General features: G+C 44.0%; 1 protein-coding gene across 1 annotated transcript in view; it reads right to left on the reverse strand.

The window, feature by feature from the left end:
- Nucleotides 1-2,283: 2,283 nt before the first annotated feature.
- The window catches only part of TNFRSF19 (TNF receptor superfamily member 19), a 91,914-nt gene continuing 76,314 nt past the window's right edge, over nt 2,284-17,883 (reverse strand). Inside the window, exons 6-10 of the mRNA XM_061133211.1 lie at nt 12,689-12,853; nt 12,115-12,240; nt 8,932-9,034; nt 7,437-7,842; nt 2,284-5,359 (exon numbers count right to left, since the gene is read on the reverse strand). Of these exons, the coding sequence (XP_060989194.1) occupies nt 5,327-5,359; nt 7,437-7,842; nt 8,932-9,034; nt 12,115-12,240; nt 12,689-12,853 (833 nt within the window). The 3' untranslated portion in view covers nt 2,284-5,326. The remainder of the gene's footprint in view (nt 5,360-7,436; nt 7,843-8,931; nt 9,035-12,114; nt 12,241-12,688; nt 12,854-17,883) is intronic.

Here is a 17,883-nt window from a genome sequence, read left to right on the forward strand (position 1 = left end):
CATTTATACCCATGGAGCTACAGACTGTGACCAGGGCTTCCCTGGTGGCTCAAACGGTAAAGAATCTGCCTGCGATGAAGGAGACCCAGGTTCGATCCCTGGGTTGGGAAGAGCCCCTGGAGGAAGGCATGGCAACTCACTCAGGTATTCTTGCCTGGAGAATTCCACGGACAGAGCATCCTGGTGGGCTACAGTCCACAGGGTTGCAAAGGGTTAGACACGACTTAACAACTAAACAGCAGCACTCTATGACTCTACAAATACACACTGAAGGAAGGCAGGCAGGCCTGACACAGGAAACAGCGTTTTTTCAGAGCCAGGCCTCCGGGAGGAATTAGATTCCTGATTAGGTTTCAGGGGAGACAGCTCTTACCTGATACACTGCAGGGGACGTGTGCCAGGCATGGGCCACCTGCCTCCCTTCACCTGCAATTAAAGGATCACCAGCCTTTTCTCAGATCTTCTGTTGACTGTAAATAGTCCACCCCAGGGAGGAGATGCCTCTGCAGGGCCCTGCTGGCTATGCTTAACCCCAAACAAAATACAGAGAACACAGCTCTTTCTGTCTCTAACAGGAATAGTTAATGCCGTTAGAAATTAAGATAAAAAGAAATCCTCCATTTTTACAGATGAATCATTGAAACCTGGCTCGGAAGACCACCCATGGCTCCAGAGAAAGTGTTTTGCTGGTTAAGTTTTTAACATTCGAGGCTCTTAGAGAGGTTGATTTGAAAGCAGCCATAAATCACACCACTTCAAAGGCGACTGTGGTTTGTGAAAGGACCCGGCCGCTGCCTACCGGAATCTGGAGGGTAGAAAGAAAGCTTTGACCTTCCTCTGCTGACTCTGCATAATGACCACTTTTGAATCGTGAAATGTCTTAGAAATTATAGAAGATTTTGGAAATCCTCAGACTGACATTTAGTTACAAGATAACTGAATGGTACATTTAAGCTATATTTTCATACCTTATCGGGTGCCAAATACATTTTAAAAAAACCAGACAGCTGCTCAAGTTGAAATGGGGCAAAGAGACAAGTTCAGAATGATAAGTAGGCAGCTGCCAACCGACCTTCATCATGGTGATCATCACGCATATGTACTGTTTAAGTGACGGCAGAGTCCTTCAGGCCCCCTTGCGGGACTCTGTTTAGATCTGAGCTGCCTTCCTTAGAGAGCTGGAGGCACCTCCAGCCCCCACCCCGCTCTGTACGGACACTGGGAAAGAGCAAAGAAGGTGATGAGTGTCCTTCCTATGTGTGGACCCCTATGGGGTCCACAGGGACACTGAACAGTAAGCTGAGAGAACATGGTGACACTTTAAATAACCTATTTTTGGAAACTGAAAGTTGCTCAGTCATGTCCGACTCTTTACAACCCCATGGACTATACAGTCCATGGAATTCTCCAGGCCAGAATACTGTAGTGGGTAGCCTTTCCCTTCTCCAGGGGATCTTCCCAACCCAGGGATCGAACCCAGGCCTCCCGCATTGCAGGCGGATTCTTTACCAGCTGAGCCATAAGGGAAGCCCAAGAATACTGGAGTGGGTAGCCTAACCCTTCTCCAGGGGATCTTCCCGACCCAGGAGTTGAACCAGGGTCTCCTGCATTGCAGGCAGATTCTTTACCAACTGAGCTATCAGGGAAGCTGTCTTTTTGGAAAAGAACCTGAAAAAGAATAGATAGACGTATAACTGAATCACCTTGCTGCATGCCTGGAACTAACACAACATTGTAAATCAACTTTAAGATAAAAATTAAATTCAAAAAATGAATAATCCATGTTTTGTTGAGGAAGTCTAAAATCCTCTCAAAATCTAGGAACAGCTTTCAAAGCTTTACTGAGGGGAGGAAGAGGGGGCTGAGGAAGGAGAAGGGAAGGAGCCAAGAGGAAAGAGGCTCTCAGGTAACCACTGCTGCCCCGGGGGAGCCCCTCGTCCCCTCAGCCCCACTGACCTCCAAAGAGATGAATGGAGAATTTCTTCTTCAGACCTTCCCACTTGGTGTCACAAAATGAAGGACCAAAAAAAGAGATCATGATAAAATCTTCATACCAAAACCTCTCAGATAACTTAGAACATTTTTAGTAGCTTGACCCGCCTCATGCCTGAGAGATGTAACCTGGTCACCAGGGAGGAATCTAAATCCTCAGAGGTCAGAGGTCCAGAGAGGGGTCGTGGGGAGGACACGATCTTAGTGAGACCCTCCATGGGGAGCAGGAGGGGAAACACAGCTGCATTCACACCATCCATCATTTTCTCACCCAATGTGTCGACAAGAATACAAGGTAACAATTTTATTCACAAATAAAAAAAGGTCTTACAAAACTAGTTGTGTAAGGAAACCAACATTTACAAATTCATAAATTCCAGTATGCAAAATAGTCAAGATGAGGTCTAAATGGATGCAAGCTGACTGCCTTAAAGCAATGATGGGATTTTTCCTTTTCTATGTTTTTTTTTTTATTTTATTAGCACAGACAACAGTGCTTGACCTAGGTAACAGCAACATGAACACTTTATCTAAAGTAGAAAAATCTATATTGGAAAAATATATTCCATATACACAAAATCAGAAAACCCATGCCTTTCAGTGGTTGCTGTCCAATCCTCATCTCATCCTTGTTGGTGAGTTTCTGTGGCACAGAAAGTAGCAAGAATTCACACGTCCAGTCCTGTTATCACCTGATGCTGATTTCCTGGCATGCCGGCAGCTGAGTTTATCCTAGTGCTGCCAATATTCCAATGATATGAGATGCCAGCTGGACTGTCCTTTCCAGTGTTTACAAAGAGCGCAGGATATAACATCATTGTCTGTTTCCATAGTACATGGTAGTACAATGTCTTCATCTTGATAAAAATAACCCAAGATTTTTCAAATGTTGTATCAAATAAAATCCATTTGTAACCCTAATTTTCTCTGCTGGGGCTTCCCTGGTGGCTCAGTGGTAAAGAATCTGCCTGCCAATGCAGAAGACGCAGGTTCGATCCCTGGGCTGAGAAGATCCCCTGGAGCAGGAAATAGCAACCCACTCCAGTATTCTTGCCTGGAGAATCCCCATGAATAGAGAAGTCTGGTGGACAACAGTCCATGGAGTCACAAGGAGTCGGACACGACTTAGCAACTAAACAACAACAACAGTATCTCTATTGATCAGAAGTGATGTTTCAGGATTTGGAGCCAGAGCCTCTTTTCCATCAATCTTAGCTTTCTCCTGCAAGTGTTTGCCTTTGACGTTAATGAGGGCTCCTACACATGGAAGATATACTCTGGTTATAAAAAGGAACACTGCCCTGGCCTACCCTGTTGTAACAAAAGTGATTGGTTTGCAGACTACAGCACATGTGACTTAAGATGAACTCTGCATTTTCCTAGCCCTCTAGTGCTCAGATCCTAAGTACTTTGCATGAGTTTCCTAAAGGCACATCTCAGAAGAGCTGGTGCATGCCAGAGCTTAAGAATCATTGGTTTAGACTAAAAAAACGGAAGAGAAAAAAGAAAATCAGTTAACTCTGGCTGGGCACCAGGTAGACGGGAAAGGCTACGCGTTACTGTGAGATGCTCTAATTTCCTATTTCAGTCCAAGGAACGGAGGTCACACACACAACACACCAAACCCAGGGGTGTTTGTGTCTTTGCAGGGAGCCTGAGCTGTGGATGGAGGAACATGATGGGGGCGTCTTGTGAGAGCTCATGAATGCAAGAGAGAAAAGCACGGGGTAATAAGAGGTAAGTAACAATGTCCTGGGAAAGGTAGAGTTCTAATGCTCACTTCAAACTTTTTTTTTTTTTGGCCGTATCATGTGGCTTGTGGGATGTTAGTTCCCTGACCAGGTATTGAACCCAGACCCTTGGCGGTGAAAGTGCTGAATCCTAACCACTGGACCACCGGCAACTGCCTCCAGTGCTCACTTGGAAGGTCAGGAGAAGACACTGATTTTGGAGGAGCAACTCGGAAACAAAATATGTGAGCATCTCTAACGCACGGATGTTTGAAGGTTTATGTCTTTTTTAAGTGCAAATGGAACAAAGCTAATAGTCATCACTTAAAAGGCAACAGCCAGGACTGATTATGAACGTGGTAGGAAAAGAAAGAAATCCTGCTCAAATAAATCCTCTCCAGGGTGCACAGATGAAGAGCTAAGGAGCCGTCCCCTGGTTCATGACTGAGCTGGGTTTGTTTCTGTCTTAGCTGTAGAGCAAATTTTAGTATGTAAACACCAAGGTGGCAGGGATGGATCACCTTTGTAGAAGTACTGGACTCTTCAATCCAGCGTAGCTGCGCTGCGGTGGAAACTGCTGTGTTGATCAAGCTTAGAGATTGGAGGGAGCCCTGTAACGTGCTGATCAGACGACACAACGGTGGTTACAACCACCCACTGTGCTTGTTCTCTCGGTCCTAATACGCAGAGTCGTCTCCTAAGACTACTCACCTGGCATCGTATTTCAGTGGCATGGACATACCATGTGCTGGCATTTCTAAAGCCTTTATTATAAAACACGATGCAAACAAAAGATTATTATAAATACCGCTTTTCTATAGAAGAGAAAATCTGGATCTTTTGAGCTCAGTCCCAGGGACAGAAGTAACAAATGCTTCCATATCAGTGGATTTTCGAGGAAATCTGCTAATCTAGGATCAGGATTAAGGAACTTTTAACTCGGGGGAGGGGTTGGGTAGCCCTTTCCCAACCACATTCACTAACTCAGGCCCCTCTGGTCACTAACTCAGCTGGGGTTGATGAGACAGTGGCTGATGGAGAAGTGTCGATTCTGTAAGATTTGATCTCTTCTGATTCCCAGGCCACCATCTGATAAGCCATGACTCAGGCAGACCGTGTGAGGTCGCTCAATTCTAACCTCCCACGCTGATTATTCAGATGATGAAAAGGTGACCTCCAGTACACAGAAACACTCACCTGTGAACCTATCCTACGTAAAAACTAGGTAACCGATCTGACATTGACTTTTAGTAGGAGATGCGAAATTATTTCCAGAAAGTGTGAATGAGAAGTTATACTCTGGGCCTTCAGTCTCGGCAAAACCACCACATCCACCACGAAGAGAAGCATGACTGTGTTTCTGCTTCTCGTTATGCCCCTAAGCTCGGAGGCTGCAAACCTGGCCCACTGTGTCTCCGAAGAAGTCGGCCTCCCGCTCAGACGCTCCTTGGGTGGAAAAGATGCAGAGCTTGGAGGCTCCATTCCTTGAGGTTTCGGCTCACGGCGGGCCTGGCTCAGAAGCTTAAAATGACATCAGTTCAGTTCAGATTCACTTTTTCCCCCAGAAGCCACGTGAGGTCCACAAGCAGGCTCTGATGGACACTTCACTGAAGAAAGAAGCAAGTCCTTTCGTCCCCCTGAAATGGTGACAGAAGGAGAGCTCTGAACACAGCACCTTACGAACCGAAACCGCTACACTGTGACTGTGAAGACGGACGGTGCTTCACTTTTCCTAATGGTGCACCTGAATTTAATGATACATGGACAGGAAGCTCCTGTTACGGTGTCCTAATATCAGGCACCCATGTACTCTGGGAATAAAAATTAAGACTTCCTAACAACCCACTCACTCCATCTGGGCAAACAGTCCTTAAAAGATGAAAATGAACCCCAACAAACTATGGACAATGGACAATTGTCCATATCAATGGACAATTCTTCTGCTGATTTTCAACCTGTCAAACATTTCAAGCCTGGTTCTGTGTTGCACTTCTTTAAAGCAACTATAGGCAAAGATTTTAGGATTCTTTAGTCTATTCTTTAAAAGACAAAGATGGTTAATGATTAGTGCCATTCTTGGTCTTTGAATTTAAAACGTCTGTGATGCTACTGGAGAAAGCTTAGAAAGAGTTTGGGAAGGAGACTTCTCTCATAAATGACCTCCCTGGAACACTCACACATGTCACAGGGCAAACATCATTGGCAGGGAGCAGCCTTTAGGTGTAACCCTTGTCAAAAAAAGGGCAGTGACCTCACTTTGGGAGGGGCTGAGGTCTGGCCACTACATATTATCATACATACGTGAAACCCTCATTTCTGCAGTCACTTTTCATCAACTTACTACTAATTTGGCATTGATGACATATCAGATACATCTACAGCAAAATTTTTTTCATAAGTGTAAGCAGATTATCTTGAAATAGAAATTTCTGAGGTTCTCTCAATAATAAAATAGTTTTGTCAAATATACTGGTCAACTGATATGATAATACCAACCATGTTAATGCTATGATGGAAGGCAAATTATACTTAATTGGTCAATAGAGAGAAAAAGAAAAAGAGATTTTAATATATTGAGAAACTAGAACCCAGGTCACCTCATATCTTTTCTACCATTCCTCCCATATTTCATGCTGACATTTAAAATGTTTGTTAAAAAACACCACCCACAGAAGCTTTTCCTGTAATCGAATAAGCTATTTCATTCCCCAAACGTCTTTTCAAGTGATGTCTCAATATCTTAGTCCTCTTCCCTTCTGGAGAGGTGTGTTGAGGGAAAATTTGACTAAATTTGAGTCACACAGACTAAGGAAGAGGCTCACTGCTATTTGCTTTATCCTGAACCATAACTACATGGAGAGGGAGACAGCAACCCACTCCAGTATTCTTGCCTGGAGAATCCCATGGATAGAGGAGCCTGCTGGACTACAGTCCACGGGGTTGCAAGAGTCAGACACAACTGAGCGACTAAACCACCACCACCATAACTATCACTGTCAGACTCTGGGTGGATTAAACCACCCAGAAGAAGACTATTGCGTAAAAATACATTCTGGGGAACAAATGAATCACAAGTTAGAAATCTGATAATTTTTTTTTTTTAATTTCTTGCATGTTTAGTTGTGTCCAGCTCTTTGTGACTCTGTGGGCTGTAGCTGTCCAGGTTCCTCTGTCCATGGGATTCTCCAGGCAAGAATTCTGGAATGGGTTGCCATTTCCTCTCCCACGGGATCTTCCTAACTCAGGGATCAAACCCACGTCTCCTGCACTGGTTGGTGGATTCTTTACTATGTGAGCAGCCAACTGGGATGTGCCAGGAGGTACTTGGCAATAAATCAAATTAGCACTCTGCACACCTTTAACTTATACAATGTTATATGTCAATTCTATCTCCATAAAGCTGGGGAAAAAAGAGTAAATAGAGGTTAAAATATAAATGAGTGTCTCAGTAGGAATTTAATGTTTCATTGAAAATAAAATAGAAATAAATTATTTTCAAAGGGGTGGGGTTGTTAGTATAAAAAAACAAAAAACAAAACTCCTGAAATTTAATGTAAACATACTCTCCTATAACACACAAGAAGGTATGAAGGATGGAAAGACCTTCTCCCCAGGGTCGCCCACATTTTCTGGGGTCAGAGCCTGGTTCCCTCTGGGCGTCCCTGAGTCAGTACTGCGCCCATCCTGAGATCCACCACTGGCGGGGGGCCTCACCTGGGCGTGTGGCTGTGTGGTCAGGTGTGGGGCATCTCCTCGCCCCTGATGCAGCTGGTTTTCAGCAGTGAGCACGATCTGAGCCCGCACAGGCTCCAGCAGTGCATCACTGAGTCTCGACAAATCAGTAGTGTCTGTGAAGGTCTCCGGATGAGCTAGAACGGGCCCCACTCCACCGACCAGACCCCGACTGCTGTCTGAGTCCAGGGAAGCCAAGCTTGTGTTCTCTGGGTCGAGAGAGTGAGCGTCTTCTCCAGGGAGCTCAGGGCAGGAATCACAGGAGGAGACGTCGTCACCTCCACCGGGATTCTGCATCAGAGGCCAGGCGTCCGAGAACTCGCCACAGAGGGACCTTGACAGGGACCCGAAGAAAGTGGGAATCGCCTCCCCCGCTGGACCTGTGTTTCTGGACACATGTTCGAAAGCGTATAAGTAACTCTATCGGGAGAAAAACCTCCTATAAAGCAACACTCCAGCTATGCTTTCAAGTTTTCTAGATGAAATATACTCATTGGAAAGGACCCTGGTGCTGGGAAAAACTGGGGGCAAGAGGAGAAGGGGACAACAGAGGATGATATGGTTGGATGGCATCACCGACTCAATGGACATGAGTCTGAGTAAACTCCGGAAGATGGTGAAGGACAGGGAAACCTGGCGTGCTGCAGTCCATGGGGTCGCAAAGAGTCAGACACGACTTAGCGACTGAACAACATGATGTAAACAACATTTTATTAAGTCAGAATCTTCGTGCCTCCTTCTTTATAAACTTGCTTCAGTACAGTAAGTTAAATTACTCCATTTACTATAAAATTGAATTTCTATACCCACTTCTTCTAATCAACATGTGTTGATCACTTAGTTGTGTCCAATTCTTTGCGACCCTGAGGAGTGCAGCCTACCAGGATCCACTGTCCATGGAATTCTCCAGGCAAGAATACTGGAGAGGGTTGCCATTTCCTTATATTTATACTTAATCCAACGTCTAAAATATGGAGTGTCCTAGGTCTTCACTGAGTTTAACTACTATTCTAAGATTCTCTGGGTATGTGGCATACTAAAAATTACTTAGAGATGACAAAAGTGTTACAAATCATGAATATAAGACAAAAACAAAATTAGCAGGATATACAGTATAAAGAATGTTGCATTGGCTCTCAGTAACCCTGAGAGACTTACCTAATTCTTTCCAAAGTTCCCACCCTCTTAAATGTCCAGAATGTCATTAATACTACTAACAAAGTGATGTCCCCACAGTTTCACATGAAATGTAAATAAGTAGGATGTATATTTGCACAAGGGAATATGAAATTATATTGATTAAAAACACCACTTTGGGACTTCCCTGGTGGTCTAGTGGCTAGGGCTCCAAGCTTCCAGTGCCAGGGGCCTGGGTTTGATCCCTGACCAGGGAACTAGATCCCATGTGCTGCAACTAAGACCCAGCGCTGCCAAGCAATTAAATAAAGAAATATTTTAGAAACACCAACCCACTTACCTGTCCTGAAGGGTGGCCTTGCAGTGCCCCCGACAACCAGCAGCGTCCCGGCCGACGCCGCAGGTCCCACCACAGCACCGGGATGGGACGAGGTGGACAGGCCCTAGGAAAGTCGGAGGGCTTGTTACATTGCGTCAACACTGCACTTGAACGTTTAGCTGTTCCCCTTTGGGTGATTTCTGAGGGGGATGGGCCATGAGGTTTAATTTTTTCTCTTTTATCTTAAAAAATGATGAACCACTTCTATGCAGGACCTGGAGACAGGCAACAGGAGGGTGGTCCCCAGGGGCCAGAGGTGGGAAGATGGGGGTTTCCTGGGTGGGGTCGGGACAGCGTTTCGGGGATGGTGGTGGAGAATGTGCTTAATGTCCCCGAACTGCTCACCAGGAAATGGTTAAAACAGTAAACCTAATTTGATGTCAATTTCACTGCAATGAAAATAATGCTGAAAAGGTATGAAGAGAGGGGACATGAAATAAGTCTTTCAAACATGAAGGACAGTGTTTCTGCGAGCAGGCAGGGCATTGCTGGGCAGAACACGAATGTCCACAGCGTTTAACTCAACACATGCTTTGTTCTTTACTGCTAGGAACGTAGCTTAAGAAATAACTATCTATGTGCATACAGCTTTACTAACTACTCTGTTCACTGAAGCAGTATGTATATTATTTTTGGTTACGAAGACAATACACAGTCATTGAAGACAAACTTTAAAAATAGAGAGATTAGATCAGAAATTGAAAAATAAATCTTTCCCAATTCTATACACTGCAAAACACTGTCCACGTTTCTGAATAGCCTTCTAGACTCCTCTCTCTATGTATACAGACACACGTAAATCTGATTTTATAAACCATAAACAGAGTAAAGCATACCGACAAACACAAAAGACACGCACATATTAATATACAGAGAAAAGGTTTGAGGAAGTTATATATTAATACATAAACATATACACATCCAGAGTTTCCACAATGAATTATTTCTTTACTTTTATCAAGAGAAAAAAAAGATGATGAAACCATTTCCCTTTTAAAAATGAAAGTTAACCACTGAGATGCAGCAGCAAGCCGTGATGAGAGGGATAGCCGCCTGGCCTGCAGCCGACTCTGTCCGGAAGCAGCCCTTGTCTCACATGGCCATGATCGTGGTGACGCGCCTGGATCCACTGCCAGTCATTTCAGCAAGTCACCCTCACTGTGAGACATTTCAAATTTATTCAAAGAAAGGCACCACCATTCCCTGTAGAAATGGCTGGTTCTAGGGTTCCAGCTGGGAAATATAAGATGGGCCTGGAACTTCTTTCTGAGCCAGAAAATAACAGAGAAGCTAAAAAGATAATGAAACTATGTCCAAATGATGCCTGAGCAGGGTGAAGGGACTTCCTCTGGCCAAACCTGGGAAAATCTGAGCCTCAAAATAAATAATGATCACCAAGGACTGTTATCCCTTTATCAGAGACATTGCATCCACGGTAATTAAAGGAAAGAATAAGTGGGGAAGAAGAGAAGTTCTTGCTTACCTAGGAAGTCAACTAATAAATGCAGATAGTAACCGTCAGCGGAGAAAGAATTGTGCTAAAAATGCCTTACTTCCCATATCAAATATTAGACTGAAAAGCTGAACCCTTTGATGTCTTGAAATGAAAGATTGGACAGTTACAAGAAGACCAGCCATCGAATTGGGAAACACTGAACCTCACGGACGGTTATAGGAGACGACACACTGCTAGGTGCTGTGTCCACAGGTGCAGGGGACACACAGGTGAGGATGGAGCGGGCAGAGGGCAGGCTTCTGGAAGGGCTGCGGCCACCTTGATTATGCCCTGCAGAGGAGGTGAGGTCGTGGGGATGGGGCAGGAAGTTAAGCGTAAGCTAGTGTTCCTTTGCCGACTTTTGCCCATTTTAGAAACCTTAGTCCACCTGAATTACAGGCAGACCTGGCTGTATCGTGCCTGACAATTACTGCTTTTTCCCAAAGTGCAGGTCTGTGGAAGCACCATGTCTCGCAATTTAGGGGCACTATTTTTCCTACAGTGTCTGCTCACTCCATGTCTCTGTGTCCCATTTTGGTAATTCTCTCAGTATTTCAATCTTTTCCAGTATTATTATATTTGTTATGATGGTCTGTGCTCAGGGAACCTTAATGTGACTATTTTAGTATGACTCACTGAAGGCTCAGATGATGGTTAGCATTTTTCAGCAATAAATTATTTTTAAACTAAGGTGTATATGTTGTTTTTTAGGACATGATGCTATTGCACACTTAATATATTACAGCATAGCATAAAGATAATGTTATATGCACTGGGGAACCCAGAATGTCCCGTGACTCACTTTATTACAACGTTCTCTTTACTGCAATGGTCTGGAACTGAACCCCAGTGTCTCCAAGGTCTGCCTGGACTTCCCTGAACTTCCATCTCTGTCAATAATCCCAGAGGCAACACTGGTTTGTGGAAAACCCTGTCACAGGTCTCCCTCCTCCCTCTTCTGTAAGAAATCCGGGGCTTCCCTGGTGGCTCAGTGGGAAAGAATCGCCTGTCAATGCAGGAGAGATGGGTTTGATCCCTGGTCTGGGAAGATCCCACATGCCACGGAGCAACCAAGCCCATGTGCCCCAACTACTGAGCTTGTGCCCTAGAGCCTGGGGGCCCCAACTTCTGAAGCCCATGAGCCCTAGAGTTGTTGCTTCACAAGAGGAAGCCACTGCAATGAGAAGCCTGCACACCACAAAGAGAGTGTAACCCTCCCTCGCCACAACCAGGGAAAAGCCCACACAGCAACCAAGACCCGGCACAGCCAAAAATAAATAAATAAATTAGTTAAAAGAAAAAGAAATCCAGAAAGACACCAAGACAGCCATGTGCAGGTTCACTTTGAACCCACCAGACAAGAAAGGAGACAGACAACCCTACTCTACAAAAGGCTCACGTTATTTTAAATCAACTGACACCAGAATGAAGGCGAACTCATTTTTTAAAAGTTACTGGGAAATCCTAGAATTTTAATGAGATGCTTCTTTTCTGTTTGATATTAATACTTAAAGATGCCCAACACCCCAAACCTCTGGGGACAAGGGAGAATGACTAAACTCGATTAGCTTTAACTGGAAAACAGAGCAGGAGTGCTCTTTGCGGCCTCGGGGCCTGCGTTCCTAGTGGACCCCAAGCTCTGAACTTACCGCAGGTCTGGGCCGAGTCCCGCAGGCACTGGCAGCAGGCGCGGGGCGCAGGGGAGCTGAGCCGGTGTCTGTCGAAACAGGACAGCTCGGAGCCGTTGTACTGCAGGTCCTGTGCCCTCAGGGACCCTGCAGAGGCCGAGAACTCGGTCAGCGAGACAGGCTCCCCAGGGGAAGCCCGGGAACATCACAGAACCACCCCAGCTTCTGCAGTTTGGGAGGAAAGGACAGCTGTGGTTCCCATTTAAAAATACTTCTTCTTACAAAAAGGCAGAGAAATGAAACAATCGGTCAAGAAAGCTCGAGATGGGGGGCCCTTGTGTTGCCAGAACTTGGAACTAACTGTGTTTCTGTGGAGGGTGGGGGCGGCCCTGCCTCCTCAGGCCCCGGGGAAGTGATGCCGCCCCTCGGCCACACCCTCAGCGCCTCCCCTGGGAGGACTACTTGCACGTGTTCTCTGTCCCCGTGGCCGCAGCCAGATGCTCCTCTCAGGTCCTCGTTGGACACTCGGAGGACAATGATGATGATCAACACCCTTCGGCAGGATGCCAAGACACAGCAAGCGCTCAGGACTTACAGCTCGGCTTCTTCTCCACGAACTGCCGCTTACAGTAGATGACGCAGAGGACGAGCAGGGCCAGCAGCACGGTGGCCAGGGCGCTGCAGATGACGGCCGCCAGGGCCGTGTCCCGCGGGCTGGAGGCCGTGGATGGGATCCTCACCAGGTTGACCTTGCTGGTACCTGAAAACCACGGGGACAGAATTCTCATGTCTCCACCACCCAGGAGACTCGGACGCGCACACTGCATGCGGGGTCCCCTGCAGGGGCCTTTGTGCAACATCAGTGAGAGCCCAGAAGCCGGGGTGAGGAGGGAAGGTGTGCTAGGCGGCACACACACTCCCTCCACCCGGGAGATGGCTGGAATATTGCACTTCCACCTGCAGCTCTCCTCTCTTTCCACGGCAGCAACCACGTGCCACCCCGACACACATGTCCTCAGGCCCACCGGACCAGACCATCTGCCAGATGGGGGTCTGTCATCGTGTTCTGTCTCCCCAGCACCCGGCAGCATAGGGCACAGAGCAAGCACTTAATATTCTGCAAATTGGAATCAGACTCTCCACAGTTTTAAGCAGGCTGAACTGAGGTGTGCTCAGGAAGGCAACTTTAGGGGCAAACAAGGAACTGGATTATTCACAACCTTGCCGTGGGCCTCCACATTCTGAGACAGTGAACATTATTATTATTACTTTAACACTGTTGCTGTTACAGTACTGAACAATACCTATGTTTTGGAGGAAAAAAAGCTAACACCACCATGACCTCACACTGACAATACATCTCTGTCTGGATGGAGCTTGTTTTGAGGACCTGTTCACCCGCGTGGCTACCGCTGATCGTGATGGACTCGGCAGCTCTAGAGATACCTGGCTGCTACCAGTATCTGAGCTGCGAGGCACTAAAGCCCACTTGGAACACCTGGGACTTTCCCCCTGTCCCTGGCCACAAAGGACCACCCCATCCTAATTCCTAAAGTCAGGTTTCCACTGTGGCCGGGTTTCCTCTGGCCATGACCCCCGGGGCCAGAGCCACAGAGAAACATCAGGGTTGAGTTACTGAACCATAAAAACTTGACAGCCTGAACAAAAGCAAGAACGATCATTTGGGGATGTTGAGTCTTGGTGAATCTGGGCTCCATGACTCTGGGCCACCCTGAAACATGTTTCTCATTGTCACCGGGAAAGGTACAGACACCATATGGTTTGGACCTGGATGAATAAGAATCATAATCCAACCACACCTTTTAAAGGATATTTGTTGGTAAACATGTTCAACACTCATAAAAATATTGCTTCTAGTTATGCAGACATAATGTCATAATCAAACAGCACACATTAGATATTCACCACACAGCAAGTTAAAAAGATCATAGCCCGGACCTGATAGAGATGAAACCTAAATCTGAAACAGCCTCTATAAGTGGGCAAATTCACCAGAAAATGTATGAACATAAACAAACACAGCTGTGTAAACAGTGACAAATAAACACACGAATAGGAATTTATGTCTAATGCAGGTAAAAGTGTGGGCTACAATGAATTGTAAGTAACTTGGGAAACTTGAGTATTGCTTATTGCAACCAAATCGTGAGGTTGATTCATGTTTGTGAGAAAATGGTTTACTTTAGAGTGAGACTGGGCCCTGTAGCTTAAATTTTCCATCAAGTAACCAAGCTCCAGTCAACACTAGGCTTTGGCAAATCTGTCATCAAAATGAGACAGCTTGAGAACTAGACCCCGGCCTTCAGATTCTCTCTGGTGGACTACCTGCCCACTTGTTCAGCCACTAAGTCGTGTCCGACTCTGTGACTCCACAGACTGCAGTGCACCAGACCTCCCTGTCCTTCACTGTCTCCTGGAGTTTGCTCAAACTCATGTCCACTGTGAATTAACCAAAGAAGCCAGAAAAGTTGGCCATGCTCCTCTGTCCATGGGATTCTCCAGGCAAGAATACTGGAGTGGGTTGCCATGACCTCCTCCAGGGGATCTTCCCGACCCAGGGATCGAACCCTCATCTCTAATGTCTCCTGCATTGGCAGGCAGGTTTCTCACCCCTAGCGCCACCCGGGAAGCCCAAAGAGTCAGACACGACTAAATAATTTGAGCACTCCGTAAAACCACACAGGGGGATGGAAAAAAAAAAAATGACGAGATTATTTAGAGATCTGCTAATAACAGGAGTCCTTGAATATTTTTAGTAGAAAGTCATCCAAATTACCATCAACATTATCACAGAGACCACACACCAAATACCTGCGGAGGACTGGCCCCAGGTCGCCCGCCTTCAAAATGTCATGACAATCCTCCACAGCAAGGGTCTTACAGATGAACATGTCTCTACAAATCTAGAAATGGGTTTTCACTTAAACAACCATCAGGCGGTTGAATCAAGATTTAGGCCTGATCTGTCTGACTCTAAAATATATGCTCTTAAAAAAAAAAATTATGCTACATTCCTCTCAACATTCCAACAGTATTGTTTAGAGGGAAAAAAAAAAAACAAGAGTGTGAAGGACTATTATTCAAATTTTGTACAGGCCAGTAAATTCTACTTAATTAGCTAACATATACAATAAGACTTGACCTAATTTACAACACAAACACTTCTTCACAAGTCCAACCTCTCTTATCCCCAAGATTAAAGAGGCTATTGCGTTTTATTGCAGTGAAAAAGAACACATGACTCTTTAAACGTTTATTTTTTAAACGTTCTTGTTAAGGTCTATATAGTATAACTAGATGAGTATTAAACAAGTAGGGAAGGATATGAACTGTCATATATGAACTAATTATGCTTTCTGTCTGGGCTTCCATGTTTAAGATTTCACTAACACTTTGTGTTTTCATCAGAGAGTTCACAGAAAAAAATAAAACATCAGGTTGCATGCTATGTGACATGGAAGCTCCAACATAATCAGAGATGTGAACATTTTCACTTATTGATGACCATGTTTTGTCATGAGTAATTCAAGTGACAATTAGTTCTGGAAGATAATCAGACATTCTCTAATAATTTTCAGGAACATATTTTATCTTTGACTTTCATATTTTTTTCAAGTAAAAAAATCGATTCATTATTTTCTGTGCTCTTTCATTACCACTACCATCACCACCACCAAGAAAACTCATGTTGAGTAACTGTGTAACAAGCCCAAAACATGATGGATTGATCTCTCGCTATGTTCTTTAATTAAAAATATACATTAACAAAGAGCATTTTGCAATCTTAACTGAGGCAAGGATACAGGCCTGGAGTGTAAGCTTTATCTTGTTCATCCACACTGGTTAAACAAAAATATCTACAGTAACACTCAACATATGAATTCCAGATGTACCACAGAACAGTCTGCCAATAAACAAAATAGTTGGATTTTTTAAAGTCCATTTTATACCAAGCTCTCTCACACTGGATGTAATGTCATGTAAAAGAGTGAGTCTTAATCATTTTACTTATTTTTCATTTTAAACTTTGGTCTTTGAACAATGTGGTTTGTTTTTCAATACTGATAAAAAACATTATTTGAAAATGAGAGCTTTCTTTTGCACAGGAGAAAAAAAAGATTTTAAACTGGATTGATTTTTTCATTGTGGTGAAATATACATAACATAAAGTTTACCTTTAGCGACACGGAGTACTTCCACAATGTTATGTAAGCATCACTACTTGGGGGGGAAACCCCCAACCCGTGAAGCAGTCATGCCCCACCCCCTACTTCCCCACCACCACATCCTGGCAAGCACTAATTTGCTTTCTGTGTCTGAATTTGCCTATTCTGGATATTTCCTATAAAAGGAAACATAAAATATTACATGACCTTCTGTGTCTGTCTTCTTCTACTTAGCAGAAAGTTTTTGAGGTCATCTATGTCAGCATGCAACAGAACTTCATTCCTTTTTATGACTGAATAACATTCCATTGTATGGGTGGACCATGTTTTGTTTACTTGCTCATCAGATGGTGGACATCTGAGCTGTCTCCCCCTTTTGGCTATTGTGAATAATGTTGCCATGAACATTCATGTTCAATCTTTCTCCATACACTTTTAAACTTTTCACAAAGATACACACAATGGCTCCACATGCTATCAAAAGGTTAGTGTTCCTTCACTAAGGCGTTATGTTAATCAGTCACTCACATACTTAATGTTATTACACTAGAGCATTACGTTAATTAATAAGTCAGGAAAAAAAAATTCCTGAGCAAACCAAGAGAAGAGTGGAGGGAGACAGTGCCAGAGAAGCTAATCAGGACCAGTACTTGTAGGAATTGAAATGATAGTGAGGAGCTTGAATTCTATTCTAAGAATAATAGGAAGTACTCAACAACTGCAGAATATAGATTCTTCTTTAAAAAGACTAAAATCATACAAAGTATCTTTTCCAACCACAACTGAATTAAACTAGAAATCAGTAACAGAAGGAAAACTGGGAAGTTCAAAGATATGCAGAAGATAAACAATCTACTCTTAAATAACCAATGGGTCAAAGAAGAAATCACAAAGAAAATTAGAAAACATTTTGGGATGAGATGAATGAGAATAAAAAACAAAATATCAAAACTTATGGGATACAGCAAAAGCAGTGTTTAGAGGGAAATATATAGCAGTAAATGTCTATACTAAAAAAGATCTAAAATCGACAGCCTAATGTTTAACTTTATTACATTAGAAAAATAAGAGTAAACTAAACCAAAAGCTAGCAGATGGAAGGAAATGATAAAGATTAGCACATAGATAAATAAATAGAGAAAAACAATAGAGAGAAGCAATAAAACCGAAAGATGGTTCTTTGAAAAGATCAACAAAATTGATGAAACTTAGATTGACAGAGGAGAAAAGGGAGAAGACTCAAGTACGTAAAATCAGAAATCAAAGAGCAGACATTGCTATGGACTTTACAGAAGTAAAAAGGTTATAGGAGAACACCATGAACAAAGGTACCACAAACCGGATAAACTACGCAAAAAAGACATTCTTAGAAATACACAAAACAGTGAAACTGACACAGAAGAGACAGAAAATGAAAACAGACCACAACAAAGAGATGGACTCAGTCATTAAAAACCTCCTGACAAAGGAATGCCCAGAACCAGATGCCTTCTTGTGAATTCTGTCAAATATTTAAAGAAAAATTAATGCCAAATCCTTCTCAAACTTTTGCAAAAAATGAAGAGGAAAGAATACATCCTAACTCTTTCTATGAGGCTAATAT

The sequence above is a fragment of the Dama dama genome, chromosome 30 (genome assembly GCF_033118175.1).
Source record: "Dama dama isolate Ldn47 chromosome 30, ASM3311817v1, whole genome shotgun sequence".
Classification (NCBI taxonomy): Eukaryota; Metazoa; Chordata; class Mammalia; order Artiodactyla; family Cervidae; genus Dama; species Dama dama.